We start from the raw sequence: 19,017 nt of genomic DNA on the forward strand, positions 1-19,017 counted from the left end.
TATCAATTTAAGCTTTAGGAAGTCACTTCTGAAGCTATTTTTATCAGTGTATGTAGCCATGTTCGGAAGATAGAGTTCACACATGAAGAGACTAGAAGCCTCTGAAATGGGGTGCTATAGAAGAGTGTTGTAAATTTAATGCCTAGATTGTGTAACTAATGAGGAGGTACTAAATACAGTTGGGGGGCACAACCACACTAGAGGAAGGAATCGGTTGATAGGAGACATTCTGAGATACCAGGTGATCAATTCTGTACTGGAGGGAAGTGGGGGTGGGAGGGAAGGGGCTGTAAAAATCATACAGGGAGACCAAGACATGAACAGAGTAAGCAGATTCAGTAGGATGTACGTTGCAGTAGTTACTCAGAGATGGAGAGTCTTGCACAGGCTAGAGTAGCATGGAGAGCTGCATTAAACCAGTCTCTGGACTGAAGGCCACAACAACAGCAATAACAAATAATAATAATAATAATAATAATAATAATAATAATAAATAACAAAATATATGTTCACATTTTGTGCATGTCCAGGTGTGCAATGGGAACATGTGGTGATAAACACTGGAACCAATCCTTATATCGTTTAGTGTAATAGTATCGGTGCTCTTTTTACACACTCGTGATCTACAGCCTTAACTAAGACAGGTAGTGCAAAGCTGATCTTCACTAATTTTCTCTTTTAGTTCCAGGTGAGAACCAAGGAAGGCAGGTTGTGGTGTTGACACTGCATTATCTGTGGCTAACATTATCCCAGGCTGAAGTTATCGCTGAACTGTTACTCGATATTTTATTAAAAAGATTTATGAATATAAGTCCTATATGCTATGGAAGGTAGAAAGTGTACGAGATGTGGCAGTAGCTGCTCCATGCCTGCTCTGGTGACTTTTGGCACCCACTGTCCACAACCTCCTCACTGCCCCACTACTACTGCAGGCCGACACCACCGTGGACAGTGAAGCTCTTGACACTGTGCTTCCAGGTGATCAGCTGAGTTGTGAAATGCACGTTCCTGTATGATATTTCAACAACAGACACAGTCGTCACCTTTGGGAGCTGCTAGCTGGGTCACTATGCACACTTGCTGCCTGGCCTACAACCGGACCGAAACACTGTCTACGTCGCACAGTTATTCGTAGCTGAGACTGATTCCTAGTGCCAGTTACACACTGTGATCCTCTTTTGTTTTTCAGAGACCGCACTGATATTCCGTGAAATGCAAATGCCTTCAGTGTTTACCACCCCTGGTGGGCAAGGTGCCCAGCCTTATTTAAACTGCTATCTCCATTCCAGTTTACTAAACTTTTTGGACTTCTTTGTATTGCTAGAATCCTTAATTACAGCGTCCCAGAAACTTTGTGTTTACACGAGGACACTGGCCTCAGAGCATTTCAGCTTGAGATTATATCAGAGGCACTGCTCAGCAACAACTGATTTGCCAAGCTGTTTTAGTTGGGTGTGCCAGTGAACCTGTTCTCAATTGTTCTACTAGTCTGCCCGATGTAAGATATGCTACATACACTTGACCTTCTGAGAAGCACATCACATCTCTAATATTGCAAGCCACATTGCTTATCTTTGTTGACGTGAGTGAAAGACTGTGGATGCCATTTTCCATACAGGCGTACTAATTTCAGTAGATATTGAGTAATTATTTGTATGTAACCTCCCCCCCCCCCCCACCCCCCTGTATCTCAGGAGTTGATTACAAAGCCCACTCAGTGTACCAATCCAACTGACCTCTATTTCAATACACTACTTGTAGATGATATAATTCTGCAGCAGTGCTCTCATGATATGACACTACACGAGGAAGGCTTTGCTGGAATGCCCATAGTTCGTAATAATGGCACAGTACAATGAGCCTACACCTGTGTAGTTCTGGAGTACATCGGATAGCTGGAACTAATGTATGAAGTAATATATCTTTTGTTATTATAATATTTTGTAACACTAGCAAAGTGTATTTCCTTAGTTTTAATTTATTGATTTATTTTGGTGTTTGGGGACCCATGTTTCTTATGTCACATTTAACTATATTCCTTTATTTCTGAAAGCCTATGCCTTTGTATTTTGAGTTTCCAGGATGAAATACTGATAACCATATGTGAAAAATTATGTTCCCATTTATCAATTATCAGCAGAGAATTTTGGTCTTATGAATATTTAAAACTGTTAAAACCCCATTTTAAATTTATTGCATCTAACACTAATTGATTATTCAAGCTTAACAAAACTTCAATTACTATTTGATTAAAGTATTATACACATTCCATTTGTGAACAAATACCGATATGAGTGATACTGTACAATCCATCTTATATCTTTGGTTTATGTTTCTCTAACTGGAGGTAGTTGGCAGTGAGCTGTGGAGAAAGGAACCCGTTTTGTAACTGTGTTGATGATCAGACATGTGGAGGCAAAACTGCAACTTCTCTCCATTGCACCCATGTGAAACACATTGTTTATGTGTGAACAAATCTGAAAAACTGAAATTTATTATTTTATTTATTTCTTTATTTTTTTTTAAGAATTTTATTTTATACCTGATTAGATAATTCTGAGAACATGACAGAAATGCATTTTTGACTATTTTATTGCATGAATGAATTGTGCTAGTATACTGAGACCAAGAAGGAGAAGGATATATTGTTCTGAAACGTTTTCAAGATCCAAACACCCTTTTGGTAAAATCATACCCCATTTTTTTCCAGACAGCAAGCAAGAACAACAAGTACAACAATGTACTTAAGATGAGTGTTATTCTTAACTATTTATTGTTCACTATGTTAATGAAATATTTCTAGCGCCTGAGCCCTGCAATTTCTTTTAGTCAACTCTACATATCGTGTCCACAGACAGACGTGTGACTTTTTATTGCAACAATTATTCAAACATATTTTAATCATACAGCAGGACACGGTGGCTTTAGAAGACCCACTACATACCAGCTAGCAAAATATCTGGAACACCAAGAGAATGTGTATTTCAGAAAAAATTGTGTCATCTCAGTAAAACAAACATGTGAAGCAGTGCAGCAGGAGCTAGGAGTCAAACTCGGCTATAAATAGTGGTGTGATACAAATTTTAACATCATTCTTTACAAAAAGATATCTCCAAGTCAAAAACAAAGTCATATTCTATGAGAACATGGGAACATGTCTTTCAGCACCCATGTAAGGAACTATAATCTGGGAACTTCCCTCCATTACTCAACAAAATAGACCAATTAGTACAAAATAAGTCATTAGGTGGAATCCTTGGGAATCTCTCTGCACCCCCCCCCCTTCCCTTCCAAATTGGGGCATCTTTACATGCTCACTGTGCACTCAGAACTGTGGGGAGCGACGTGATGCGCAATCGACAGGTGTATTACAGACACTGTCCTACAGATCTGTGCAAAACTTCATCAGGCTTCCACTGTGGTTTCCTTTTTTGCAACTGATTGGACTTTACTTTCTGAACAGCCCTCGTATGACTTTCTTTAAAAAAAAAAAGGTAAATCCAGTGTGGAATGTAATAACATTATGAGAAAGATAATTGCAGTCTCTGGCTACTGAGACCTGACTTGGTTTGTGGCCTCATCAGACAGAGACTGCTGTCATCCATGAGTGAGCCCCATTTGCATGTCTATGTGTGTGTGTGTGTGTGTGTGTGTGTGTGTGTGAAAGGGGGGGGGGGGGGAAGTGCGCCCAATGAGGTCTTGTTGGCCAAACACTCATTTTCTGGTGCCTGTCTGCAACTCGGTTGGTTGGTTGGTTTGGGGAAGGAGACCAGACAGCGTGGTCATTGGTCTCATCGGATTAGGGAAGGATGGGGAAGGAAGTCGGCCGTGTCCTTTCAGAGGAACCATCCCGGCATTTGCCTGGAGTGATTTAGGGAAATCACGGAAAACCTAAATCAGGATGGCCAGACGCGGGATTGAACCGTCGTCCTCCCGAATGCGAGTCCAGTGTCTAACCACTGCGCCACCTCGCTCGGTCTGCAACTCAGTATATCTGCTATATGGTGAGTAGCAACTATCCTTTTCATAATACTGTTACTAAGAAATGAGATCTATGAAGAAGAATCCAGACCCCAAAACAGGTTCTATGTGCTATTAAAAATTACATATCAATAAGCAAAGTTTTTCCTCTGTAGCATGGAACCCGTGAGGTGTGGAACTAACAACTTATGACTCAAACCTTCCCCCAAGGGGATCAAAAGAATGTGTGCCTTCAAGGTTATAAACTAAATATTTTAATGTCATGCAGGTGATAGCAAAGGTGATATAATGTGCGAAAAAAGGGAAAAAAATTGAATTTTGTGAGAGTCCAGGTAGCAGGTACACTTAACAATACATCTCACGTCAACTGAAGAAGATGACTGCGTCAGTCGTTGAAGTATCGTGTGGAATAATGGAACTGACAACTCTGCTGAGCACCCAAAAGTACAGTGTTAATTTATGACGCTGCGGAAATGTTTGAGGAGATGCTGCGGCCAACCTTGGGTCCTGGGTGGGCGGCGGCGGTGTGGCCGTTATGTTGAAGTCGCAGCCATCCGTCCTCGTGGGCAGCCTTACTGCGTCCGGCCGGGGGACGCCGAAGCCGACCCACATGGAGAAGGTGAGCCCCGTGGCAAGGCCCGTTATGGCTCCCTGCAACACCGTCACGTAGCAGTAGGCCTCAGTGGGAAGAGGGGATGAAAAATAGTCAAAAGAGTCTGCAGGCATCTGAGAAAAGTTCACGTCGCTCTTTCAGTTGACGGTGAGCAGAAAGAACTGAAGGATGAGAAAGCCTCGTGGGCATCTGTAGATATTTATGCAATCTGGGCAAGACTAATACTGCCATTTCTGATACCAAAGTATTTGGGAAATTCGTGTCGATTGTTAAGAAAAGTAACGAGGAAAAATGTCACTGATTACTACCCTTAAAAGTGAAGCAACGGGAAACGAACTTAACCATGCAGTGGGTTCACCATTTTTCGTAACGCAAGCTGGCATACGGTATACTTTGTACACTTGTAAAGAGTAGTGGTCTTTATGATACCGAGATTAAGATGTGTGAGCAAAATCATTGTTTAATCTTAGTTTGATTACACAACCGTATAATAAACTTACATACCCTTGCTAAAGCATTGCTTAACTAAACTATAATGAAATAAACTTTCATTACGTCGATCTGTTGCCACGGATAGGTGTTACTTCTCGGTAATGACCCATGGTATACAGCTGCATCAGACCCCAACCAACCAATTATTTGATTACTAATTAACTCGTAGGGAACAGCTTCATTAGGGGGTTTTGCTGCTAGCTCACCATCTGTGTCACTTTCGTGCGTGACCCATGAATTTTTTTTGTTTCCTAACACGCTGTTTATTTTATGTTACTGCTAATCACTTGGACATATGTCAATCACCAACCTAGCTGATGCAAAAACGAAGGAATTGGTATAGCCCCACAACTGTGAAACAACAATGGAATAGTGCAAAACAGTGTCATTTGTGTTGGCGGACTTTTTACTGATTGCTGCCGCTTAATGATGTCGGCAAAGATACGGACATTCTATAGTTCACAAAGCTGACCATCAACTGAGCTGTGTGTTAATAAATGTGAAGAGAAACGAACACATTGTTCCACAGTGTTGGGATATCATTTAATAACAGTGCACCACATTCAACTATCAAGCAGCAGAAGGTGCAGATGTTTATGTGCAAGTTCGGTAAGCTAAAACTGTTATATGACATATACTGAGCTGTTACAATTCTCGCAATGTCTGTCTCAGTTTCACGGATGGCTGCCGTCAGGTCAGTAAGTTGACCTTAACACTGGAATAGCAGTCTTGCATGGCTAAAACTGGTGTCTCATGCGTCAATTCCTTTACAGATACAAAGCGAGCTGGTGCATTGGTTAGCACGCTGGACTCCTACCTGGGAGGGCCACAGTTCAAATCTGTGTCTCGTCATCCACATTTAGGTTTTCCATGATTTCTCAAAATGAATCCAGCCAAACTCCAGGATGATGCCTTTGGAAGGGCATAGCAAATTTTTTTCCACATCCTTGAACATCCTGAGCTTCTGCTCCGTCTATTGATCTCAATGTTGACTGGATTAAATACTAATGTTTCCTTCCTTTCTTTCTTTCTTCCTTCCTTCCCTTCACACATGTATTGCATATTCTCAGGACCCTCCCAAGTCCTGGTTTTTCAGAACTTTTGCTACAACTGGTTTCGAGATTTCATTTTATAATCATTCTTAGTATTATCTTCGGACAGGTGATATGAAAGCCTACACAAGCTATCATCCATTTTTTAACTGAGTGCTATCAGGTTCCCTCCTTTTATAATACCTTTTATCTTTCATTTATTCACACTTAAGGATCTATCAGAGTACTGCTCATCCTAATTGACAATTATTTTATAGACCGATCTAAAGCAAAAGGGCTAATCATTGCAGTTGGCACTATGGCACTATTAGTTCCTTTCTCAGGGAACAGAGATGGATAGATTGGGGAATGTTAGAAGGAGGGGTAGCTCACCTGGACACCAGAATGAAAAGGAGCCACTGATTGTGACAATGAGGGCAGAGAGGATGAAGGAGGGAAAGGGAAACTTTTCTGAAAAAGAGAAATACCTTAATTTCTAACACATATTTAAGTAAGTTTTTTCTGGAAGAATTTGTTTGGAATGTGTCATTATATGGAAGTTAGACAAAAACAATAAACACTACAGACAAAAAGAAAATAGAACGTTTTCAAAATGGGTGCTACAGAAGAATGCTAAGAGACATGTGGGTTGTTTGGATAATTACGGAAGAGGTACCAAATCAAAATGGAGAGAAAATAATTGTGGCATACCTGAAAAAAGATCAGATGAGTGGTACACATCTGGAGGCATCAAAGAATCATCAGTTTGGTAACGGACGGTAAGTATGGGGGACAGAAATTGCAGAGGGAGACCGAGGCTCAAACACAGCAAGCAGGTTCAAGTGATGAAGGTTGCAGTCATTAAGCAGCTTAGACATGACGTGTTTGGGGAGAGCTGTATGTAACCAGTTTGTTGGTGATGTTCAGTATGTAATGGAACAGCTCAATAGTATCAGTGAAGTATGTGATAGACTCCTAATTTCCTTTATGGTACAACAAGATATCTTCCACAATTTTTTTGGATTACAACATTAAAAAATTAGTGTAACATTCACACACAAACTAACAAAAATTTATATAAGGAAAAATATTTTCACACAAATAATGTAATTTTAAAACTGTCATGCATATTTTGTGCATTCATGTAACTAGAAACATTCTCCCCCTCCTCCTCCTCACCATCACCACAATTACTACTACTGTTGGCATTAATATTGGATACTGAACTGGCTCTGAGCACTATGGGACTTAACATCTATGGTCATCAGTCCCCTAGAACTTACAACTACTTAAACCTAACTAACCTAAGGACAGCACACAACACCCAGCCACCACGAGGCAGAGAAAATCCCTGACCCCGCCGGGAATCGAACCCGGGAACCCGGGTGTGGGAAGCGAGAACGCTACCGCACGACCACGAGATGCGGGCTGATACTGAACTACAAAAATTAAAAATTAATTATAAATGAAATATGCAAGAAGTTGCTTATATTTACGATGTGATTGATACTTACAGCAAGCAATATCTTTGGATGTTTTGGACCCACTGACCCTTGGCGAGCAGCACCAGTTACAGTCTGACATGTTTTGGAAGTAAGTTTCCGTGTAGCATAAAGGCAAGGTGCATTGTGTTGTACAGGATGCGACAATTCAGATAGGGATTGTGAGGGTAAGATTAGAATAATTACTGCATGAACAGAGGCATTCAAAAATCATTCTTCCTGCAGTCCGTACGTGAATGCAATGGGAAGAAATCCTAATAACTGGTACAGTGGGACATACCATCTGTTACGCACTTCACAGTGATGTGTATGGTAGAAATATAGATGTAAATTATCAGTAAAGATTGAATGAAATGTGGAGAAAAGAAGTAACCTGCCTGTTACAGATCCTTTAATATAGTACACACAACGAAATTTGAACCCTAAAATCTCTTCCGCATCTGTAGATGCCTTGTGCAAGCCACAACAAACCCTGATAATGAATTAACACTGAATGGCAGATAAAACAAAATCATTTATTTCAACACTGACAGAAAAACAGGTCTCATGTCGTCTCTTGTATGTACTTCTGGGAACACTGAGGGGTAATGGTACAAACAGATCACTGTGGGAGTTTGTCAGGTTTGCTATGTCTCATCTGCTTTACTTCAGTTATTTCATCACAGTGCCAATAACAATAGATAAGAGAGTTCACTACCGGTATACCTCGGCATCCCAGTTCTACACACCAGACCTCTCTAGCAGAGTCTCTGGCGAGGCAGCAGGACGAGGAGTACGTACCGGCTCATTGGCGTGGGGCAGGAACATGCCGAGCGAGAAGAAGCCGAGCACGGGTCCACCGACGGCGCCGAATATCGTGAGGCTGGCCTGCAGCACGCCACCGAGGAACTGCGCCATGAAAGCCAGTCCCAGAAACAGCAGTCCGAACACCAGTGCCAGCAGCTTCCCCACAAGCGGCGACCGCGACTCCCCCAGCGGGTGGCCCCGGTACCGCACGTACAGTGGCTGCCGAACACCGCAAAACTGCGTCACCGTTTCGTCACGAATGGCAATCGCACAGCTGGCTAGCGACCACGTACGCAGAGCCCCTGCACTAACACGGGAACCGATACCTGTCTCCGCAATGTTCCGGCGGTGGTCTCTCGGCAGTCTGCTCACGGTATCGTGACAGTAATCCGTGTTTACACCGATAGGCCAAAATTGTGAGGCCGCTGCCTATTGCCAGATTCAGTGCAGCCTGGTGCACTGTAGGTATCTGATGTGAGAACAAGTGGCTACGAGCACTGTGGAAACTGCACAGCTCATTGGATTTTGCCGTACTACCGTCATTAGCATCTATGGACAGTGGTCGAAGGGTGGTGGAATCTAAAGTCGGTGACAAGGTGTTTAATGTCTGTGCCAGTTAACAGAGTGTGGAGGTCGGTGGCTTGCCTGCTCTGTGAAGAAGCACGGATGGCAGTCTCAGCGATATCTGAACGAATTCACCATAAGCGGCGAGAACTAGCGGAAACTAGCAGTAAGCTCTTACATCTCCATTTATACATCAGTAACATAATGCAGTGTTATGACTGGAAGGTGGACTGTCTATGGTTCAGGACCATGGACCTCAGTGCAGAAATGGCAACTAATAGGCAAAAGAGGAAATTCGATGGCCTACAGAAAGGCAGAGGTGAAACATCAGTCGCTGGCAACTCTCGAACTGTGATTAACATGTCTGGGAGAGAATTAACAAAAGAGGAACATTCAGTTCTGTCGAAAGGAGGCAACTTTCCAGTCACGCCACTAAAGGTTCCTACGGAGGACATTATAGCGAATGTGGAGGCAGGGATCCGTTTGTTACCATCGCACTCCGCGAATGAAATCGGGACTGAAACAGCCAGAATATTACGCCAAGCGAAACCATCTACCAGCAATTTGTCTCAATCGGAAAGGAGGGCACTGAGGGAGATCAATGCGCGTAAGAGCATTATTGTACTTGCAGCTGATAAAGGAAATGCTACGGTTTTGCTGAACACCGAAGATTATCACAAGAAGATTAGTGACCTTTTGGATCCCACTATGTACAAAAAGCTTCAGAAGGATCCTACAACCAAAATATTGAGAAATACCAATCAACTGGTGAAACAATCTTCTCTTTCTTTGGATGATAAAAAACAACTCTGCAAAACGAAGCTTATCCACAAAGACTTTTTGGACTCCCAAAGGTGCATAAACCACAGGTCCCGTTGAGACCAATTGTGAGTGCCATAGGATCTCCGACACAAGAGGTGGCCAGATATCTCACCTGCTTGCTGCAACCACACATCGGCAGAACCGACAGTTACATTAACAACTCGGCGCATTTTATTGAAAAACTGAGGGAGATTAACATCAGCCCAAGTGATATTCTTGTGAGCTTCGATGTAGTGTTTACCATTGTGCCTGTAAACGAAGCTATTTCATATATAGCAGATATTTTTACGACTGACATAGTGGCTTTATTTAAACACTGCCTGACGACAACTTATTTCCAGTATAACTAGTTTTATGAACAGATCGACAGGGTGGCTAAGGGAAGCCCTCCCAGCCCAGCTGTTGCCAATTTATTTATGGAGATCTTCGAACAGCCAACGCTGCAGACTGCCAGTAAAAAGCGTGCTAAATGGTACCGCTATGTTGATGACACATTTGTAGTGTGGATTCATGGTGAAGAAGAGTTGGATGTCTTCTTGGTGCACCTGAACAGCATTAATCCGAAGATACAGTTTACGATGGAGAAAAAGAGCAATGGTCAACTCAATTTCCTGGATGTGTCGGTAATTAAACGGGTGGATGGGATGCTGGGCCACAAAGTATATAGAAAGAACACTCACACGGATTGATACCTTCACAAGGAATCTAACCATCATCCTAGGCAAAAAAGAGGTGTCATTAAAACCTTGGTGGCCAGAGCCAACAAAATCAGCTATGTCCAGAGCAACAATGGTCACCTACTGGAAAAGTTTTCCTACCATTTATTAATAAGGTTACGGACTGTGTCGGGAAAGTTCTGGCCAAGTATGGGATCGAAACAATCTTCAGACCCACCAAGAAGATTAAGGAATATTTAAGAACTGCAAAAGACGCCCGACATCCCCTAGCAACACCTGGGGTATACAAAATTCCATGCAGTTGTGGACAAGTATATATTGGAACAACGAAAAGAAGTGTAAATACACGCTTAGCTGAACATAAAAGAAACTGTCGCTTGGGACACATCAAAAAATCGGCCGTAGCTGAGCATGTTTTTCGAGATGGGAATCATGAAATTAAATTTAATGAGACAAGTGTTCTAGCATGAACATCCCATTATCATGCGCGCTACTACTTATAATGATTATAATGTGAAAGTATGATTAATGACGCATCAAATGTATGTAAACGTGTCAAATGAGCTAGAAGAGAGATTGCATAATCAATGAAAAAGATATTTATTTATTCAGGTCTAACATTAAAAACCTCTAAAATGACAGGCATCATCAATTTAATTACAGCTACCATGCTCTTAAGCAGAGAGAATGATAAAATATTTTGTACATTTTTAGTTTAGTCAGCACAATAGACACACATTCATACTTGTTTACTTTTGCAGAATTATGTTATGCTTTTCCTTTTTAACAAGAAGAAACAAGAAAGCTTGTACTTATTGGCTCCGTTCTCACCTGATAGAAGCATGTAATGGATTTATCATCATTCTCACATCCCCAGCTGGACCTGTAAGAGCTTTGGCAACTATCTACTTATCATATTTCTTTTTGTTTCGCATTTGTTGTGTGGATCACTTGGCTCCCAGAAGCATATATGATACATATAGTGCTGTATCACCAACATTACTTGGTTTTTTTTCCAGACCACTCCATCACTCACTCCAATTCAACCAGTGGAACAAGTGAGAGTGTAAGTAACTGTGAACCAAATGTAATCAAAGGCTGTTCGCTTACGTACCATTTACAAAAGACAGAACATTTCTTGGCAGATGCTCATTCTCCTGTATCTTCTCCTGCGCAAACCAGGCTCCAGACAACAAAAATGATCTACAATTCAAAACAAATAAGAAAGTCGGCCCATCCAGTTAATGCATTTAAAAACAAACACACACACACACACACACACACACACACACACACACATGTGCACAAACACCATACATCAACTGTTTTCAATACAGGGACATATGACATCCATCCACCCATAGCCCACATATTCCTCTCATCGCAGCTGCAGTAGGCCTCACCTTAAAGTAATCCTCCAATGTGACGGCAGCCAGCGAGTTGACGGCCGACGAGACAGTGCTCAGGGAACCACTGAAGATGCCAGCGACGAAGAGGCCCGGCAAGCCCGGCATGCCGCTCATTGTGTCCACCACATACAACGGCATCAGCTGCAAATGAAGTGCTCCTGTCATTCCGAGGGTAGCTGCATTACATCCAGCACAGGAGACCGTGACAGCGCTGACTCGGGTAAACACAGGATGGACCGACATCTGCCTGATATCTTGTCAAATACCTCTCAGTTCAATTACCACAACTGCATTGTAATTTGGAACTTCCTAGCAGTCTAAAACTTGGTTCGGACCAGGATTCAAACCTGAAATGTCACCATTCAGTGGAATGCTCTTCCTGGCTGAACTACCCTGGTCCAGTTGGCACCCCGTCCTCACAGTCTGACTATTGCCAGTGCCTCTCCAGTATTTTTCAAACTTCACGCAAGACTACCAGTACTCCTTGCTCTATCACAAAATTATCTCAAATTACCTATTAAATTATGTAACAAGAACCAAATTTGTTACTGAAATAAAGCATCTAATTTAATTAGATACCTAGATACCTATTTACTGTGAAAAATCGGAAAGAAAGTTTATGATATTGCTGTAAGTTTTACTGGAGTCAAGAGTAATAATTATATACACTGCCTGGCCAAGAAAGTGAAGCACTCTGAAGACTGATCAGATGTTAATGTAACAGAGCATGCATACATGCACACATGTACACGCGCACACACATGCACGCGCGCGCGCGCGCGCACACACACACACACACACACACACACACACACACACACACACACACACACACACCTGCAACAGGTAGAATGGCCATAAGAGTGCATTACTGTTTTTTATGTTTTGTGTTGTTACCAGGTCTGGTACAACATAAAAAAGGCATGAACAGATTAGGACATTAAGTGGTCACTGTGAAGGAGACAGAGAAGCTGCATAATCATGTGAGAAGCGTTATCAGCACCTGCAGAGGCCTCATATTGAGTTTCCATTTGGGCAGATTTTCTAATTATGCAATATCCAAATTAAATTTTTGAAAACAGCTACAAGTCACACTTTTTTTGTTGTATTGACTGGTTTCACTCTTCAGATTAACAAGAGCATCATCAGAATATACACTGTAAAAGATAAAAATTGAGGCAATACAGGAAACTTACACTGACATCACATGAAGTACATATTCTCCTTCCAGTATGGTGATTTACATTTAAAGTTGGCTGACAGGCCTAAAGATTAATGTGGCTCTACTATAGTACTTAAACTTGTGTTTAAAGTACAGCAGTAAACAATGACATAGATATGACAGCACGAGAGGAACATACAAGTAAATCTGTAAAAATCAAAATATCTTTCAAAATACATTATAAAAATACATATTTAAAATATCCATTCAAAAATGCACTCAAAACTACTGTTTTTAAAGATATTTCTAATAGGATGATATGGCAAGTAATATATGTTTCCAGAATGAGATTTTCACTCTGCAGCGGAGTGTGCGCTGATATGAAACTTCCTGGCAGAGTAAAACTGTATGCCGGACTGAGACTTGAACTCAGGATCTTTGCCTTTCGTGGGCAAGTGCTCTACCAAGCTCTACCACCTGGGCTACCCAAGCACGACTCACGCCCCGTCCTCAAAGCTTTATTTCTGCCAGTACCTCATCTCCTAACTTCCAAACTGTATATTAAATCATATACACACATCAAAAAAAGCTTTGCATCACCCCGGTTCCCAGAACTCCTGAAGACAGATATTGTCTGTGGATATTGTAATATTGTATCACAGACACAGTCCCTTTGACTGTTCAGAGCTCCACTAAAAGTGCCTAAAGATGTAAACAACCATGCATGAGCAGCACCTGTAATCTCCCCACGGAAAATTACCCTCTACCACGCAATAATTAATAATGGTCAACCAAATCATCCACATGTATTTATGTTTCAAAAGTATCTGATCAGATTTTCTAGTAATATATGCGCCGACAGCTCGTCGACGCCAAGGTATTTTTCTAGTACGTTTATTCTTTGGAACAACAGAGGTACAGAAATGTATGCTCCATGGTTATTATAGAGAGAGAAGGGAAGAGCTTCGGAAGTATCGGTTGGAAGGTTGTCGGATTGCTAAAAGAGATTTTTTTTTTTACTCTTCTTCGCTCTAAAGCGAGTTAGGAAAGTTTGTGCCGCTAGCATGATAGGTAAAGAGAAAGAAAAACCTGTAAAAGCAAATTACATGAGACTTGGAACCAACAGAAAACGGAACATGTACGGAAATGGATTCAATATACAATTTGCCTCAGAAATAAGGTTTGTGACCATTTTATTCTAGAGTGAATGACGAATGAGTTCCCTGTCTGAATCATTGAAGATTGTCTTGGCCCTGTAATTAATTGGGAAGTTTCAGCTGTGACGAAGAGAGCCTGCAATCTCTGAGTTTTTATAAATCGTCCAAAAAGGCTTCGTCCACATCTGAAATTTTAGATCTGTCGTGAACTGAACGAATTGTTCAAACGATCGATTTTTCCCAACTGAATGCAGCGCTTAATAATAATAACAAATGCAAAGATCTTTTCTAGCAAGCCAGCCGCTGAATATTAAGACGAAGGGCTCCACCAGAGATTCTACCAGGCTGATTTCACGTAATTAATATATTTAAACTGTACACAGATAAAGGACAGATAGAGAGAGAGAGAGAGAGAGAGAGAGAGAGAGAGAGAGAGAGAGAGAGAGAGCGCGAATGGAATTCGAGAATTTACACAGAATCCTCCATTAGCATAATTGTTTGTGTGTCTTTTCACGGATCAGCCTAATTAGAAAACACGAAGCCCTGACTTTATTGTACTGATTTATGTGTGAAAGTGAAAGAGCAATAAAGGCGACAGATACACTTCTGTACAGACAAAACATTACACCAAGTTAGCGGCAAGCTGCATTCACATAGACTTTCATCATTTAAAAAGTAGAGTAGAATTCATTATAATGGCCAATCCGTGACAGGACACGTTTTTGGACGTTGTTAAAATAATTTTGTTCTCTGTTTCATGTGAACTACGACGAGATAACTTAACTTGGAAAAGAGAAGAAATACTCACAGGAAAATTAAGTGGATCTACAAATAAAAGCAGCACGCTGGGCGCAGAAAAAAGGCCAGATCTATAATTTTTTATTAAAGCTTGCTAGTATTGAGGAAGTAGACGTAGATTTGAACATTTACTAAATGTGTTCACACCAGACGTAGTTTGATTGACCTGCACTAGTTGCATTTACCTGTATAAGTACTATAAGAAAGTAGCCACAGAAGTATTGTTGTGTGAAGGGAGATATATACATATTGACTGTAGAACATTTATATGGTTTTAACTAGGGCAATGTTTAAGATGAGTCAAGCAGAGCAGAGCAACACGCAACAGCCTTCAGCTGTGAGCACGGATAATAGTGATGTAGTAAGAAGTGTTGTAGAACCGATCGCTACAGATAGTGCAATAGAACACCCGGTAGACACGGCTGGAGATGTAACAGCAAGTATGCAACATGGATTAGATCCATTCGTAATTATCATGAGACAGATGCAGATGATAACCGAGAGCATGAATAATATGAAAACCGACATTAATGCGAAGTTAGCCTCAGTTACCGAGGGGCAAAATGATTTGAATGCGAAATTAGCCTCAGTTACTGAGGGGCAGGAAAATCTGAAAGCTGAGATTAAGCAGCAGTTACACGACAGTTTTTCCGAATTAGAGCAGCGGATAGAGGCGAAGACAAAGGAACTTAAAGATCAGGCCGAAGAGACGGAACGAAAATTAACTGCACAAATAGAATTGGTGAAAGCTCAATGTGAGGAATCTACTCACCGCGTACGTGTAGAAATGAAGGAGTATGTGGCTATTAAGATAGATACCGTACGGGAACAGGTGGAAATGGTTCCGCAGTTAGTACAAAAGCAAGATGCCATGTCATGTGCAATTGCGCAACTTCCTGAATTGGCACGTACGCAGACGAACCTAAAGGAAAGTGTGGAACATCTGACAGAACGTCAAGAGGTTATAGACCATCAGATTAATGTATTAACGGGTAAATTATCCGAAATCACATTAGAAAACAAAAGGCTAATGTGTGAAAACGTTGAGCAAAATGTTAAAGCAGCATTCCAGAGTCTATGCGGCAAACAGGAAGAGAATTTGTTTGCGAAAGGACTTGAGGAAGTGCGACAGCAGTTAGGGGCTGATTTCGAGCATTGGAAACAAACGATAGCAGAGTCGATACGCGTTTCATAACAAGGCTCAGAACAAATGAATACAGGCCAGCAGCAAAAGTTGGCAGCGACTATAGAGCCAGTTACTGCACATTCGTACACAATACCGACTTGTGTAAGTAACTCAAATATTAAATTGCCACGAGCTAGTTGTTTGCGTGAAGTTTTATCTGACGGAGATTACGAAAGCCTTTGCCATGCCGAAGAAAAAATGATAAAGCATCGGCAATTTCAGATTTTTAACACTGATAAAAGGGGGGTCCATCCGATTGTTTTTATTCGAAGTTTTAGAGGAGTGCTACCCAGAAATTGGTCGGAGTGGCAGAAGATCAGTTTCGTTACGGGGTATATACAAGGTTCGGGGGCGATCTGGGCCTCGGACATGACTTCTGTATGCTCGACCTATGACGATTTTGAGAAAGCGTTTTTAGCAAAATTCTGGTCAGAAGGGGTACAGGAACGCCTAAGGCAGGAGGTGCTCTACCCAGAGCCGTTCTCTTTTTCAAAAAGAAGCCTTAGGAAGTATTTTGAAAAATATATAAATAAAACTAGATATTGGGACAGACCTATGCCCTTGCCAGACATAATAAACATACTTAAGGCAAGACTACCAACTAGTATACGGAATCAATTAATTTACGGGAACGATAAAGACCTGGAGTCGTTCCTCACGACGTTAGACCATATAGACATTATAGAAGAGAACAACCAGAAAGCCCGTAACAACAGATTCCAATATAGGGAGATAGAACCTCCGCCAAATGGTAGGCAAGGGAACGCACAGAGATCGATAAATAGTGGAGAAACCCCTCAAAATCTCAATAATAATACCGGCAATAGTCTTGCGAGGGGCTATCCAAGGAACAACAGGAATGGGAAACGATACAATCCCGTATGGGGGAACGAAAGGAATTTCAGACCGCAAGCCTGGAACAATAACAGTAATAGAAAGTGGAATCAACTGGGGGGGAATAGATTCAAATAACCAACATCAGTGGGGACGGACATCTACGAATCAACCGGTAATTACCGAAGTGATGGACAATGTCAACCACCAGGCGAATCAAAATCCAACAAACTTGTAAGGACCCACTCGTGCCCCGGAGGAGCGGTCAACAATAGGTTGAGGGGCAACAGGATATGTGTGCCCATGCTAACGTATAATGATGGACGATTACTGGCAGATGAATTGACCGAGGACTTAGAACTCCAAGATGAGGATAAGGAACAGGTGGCAGTAGCCGAAGTGCAAGTCATTTTGGAGACTGTACCTATAGTGGCGGTTTTGGACACAGCTGCAACCACGAATGTTATTTCGGAGGCTCTATTCAACAAGATCAGAAATATAAGACGAGTACCAATTTTTCCAGTTTAAAATTGCAGAATAATAGGCGCCGTTGGGGCTAGATCGGCTAATGTAAAAGTGCAGTCACTACTTAGTGTAGAAGTCGGAAATGTAGCAATATTAAGCACATTCCTTGTTGTGAAAAATTTGGTGGTAGACTGCATTATAGGAGTCGACAGCCTACGTCAATACGGATGCAGAATAGATTTTAAAACAGGAAAAATTTGGTTAAATGTAAATAAACAAGAAATTGAGTTGGACTTGTTGAAAAAGGAAAGCCTTACCAGAAAATATAATAGTGGGAACAGTGTGCAAGTAATCAGGACTGCACAAAATTCTAAACAGTACGTGAATAATGAGTTCCAAGTCAAAGGAGATTTCGGTCAATTAGTGTATGAGAAGTTAAATGAATCCGACTGCATTATTGAAGAGCAGAAGAAGCAGCTCAAAGAATTATTATTAGTGTATGAAAACGTGTTTGACGAAAGGCCAGGAGTTATTAAGGGATACATATGCCATCTCTACGTTAAGCCACACGAAACGTATTGTAGAACTTTCTATCCTGTTCCCTGGAGGTTAAAGGCTCAAGTTCAAAAAGAAATAGATCGCATGTTGAAATTGGGTTTGACCGAACCCTCTACAAGCCCATACTGCTCCCCATTGTTGGTCGTGCCAAAAGCAAATGGAACTGTGAGACTGGTACTCGACGCCAGGGAAATAAATAAAATCATAATTCCAGTAAGAACACATCCGGAAAACATAGATGAACTGATACAACAGTTCCAGGATGTCCAATATTTGACGAGCATCGATTTGCGGAGTTCGTATTGGCAGGTCAAGCTGGATGAGTTATCAAGGAAATATACAGCTTTCATTTATGCCGGAAGAAGTTACCAATTTACTGTAGTTCCTTTCGGACTCAACATTATTGCTGGAATCTTTATAGCAGCTCTAGATTATGCTCTAGGCCCAGAACTAAGAAGCAGGATAACAGTATTTGTTGATGATATGCTTATTGCATCGAAGACCTGGGAGGAGCATATTACCTTACTGAGTCGGGTGTTGGACGTGTTCAAAACCATGGGAATAACTGCTAACCTACAGAAATCCCATTTTGCACTAAACAGAATCAAGTTCCTGGGGCATATAGTTGACGCAAAGGGAATTTTACCAACCAAGGAGAAGCTAATTGCGATTAGTAAGTTTCCAACACCGAGAAATAGGAGGCAATTAAAAGGGTTTATGGGTCTTGCCTCATTTTTTAGAAGATTTATAACGAATCAGGCCATGAATGCAGCAGCTCTAAATAGTTTGCTGAAGAAGGATGTGCCCTGGCTCTGGACATTAGAGTGTCAAGAAGCATTTGAAGAGATAAAGAAGCAATTAGTAAATGCACCGCTTTTGTACCATCCGGACATGCAAGAGGAATTCTACTTGTCAACAGATTCGTCAAATGTGGGTCTTGGAGTGTGCCTTTTCCAAGTACGCAAGATAAATGGACAGCT

General features: G+C 41.5%; 1 protein-coding gene across 1 annotated transcript in view; it reads right to left on the minus strand.

The window, feature by feature from the left end:
- The window catches only part of LOC126427059 (putative sodium-dependent multivitamin transporter), a 69,616-nt gene that overhangs the window by 15,307 nt on the left and 35,292 nt on the right, over nt 1-19,017 (minus strand). The window contains exons 2-4 of the mRNA XM_050089239.1: nt 11,872-12,018; nt 8,400-8,624; nt 4,481-4,632 (exon numbers count right to left, since the gene is read on the minus strand). Of these exons, the coding sequence (XP_049945196.1) occupies nt 4,481-4,632; nt 8,400-8,624; nt 11,872-12,018 (524 nt within the window). The remainder of the gene's footprint in view (nt 1-4,480; nt 4,633-8,399; nt 8,625-11,871; nt 12,019-19,017) is intronic.

This window comes from Schistocerca serialis, chromosome 11 (genome assembly GCF_023864345.2).
Source record: "Schistocerca serialis cubense isolate TAMUIC-IGC-003099 chromosome 11, iqSchSeri2.2, whole genome shotgun sequence".
In the NCBI taxonomy this organism is placed as follows: domain Eukaryota; kingdom Metazoa; phylum Arthropoda; class Insecta; order Orthoptera; family Acrididae; genus Schistocerca; species Schistocerca serialis.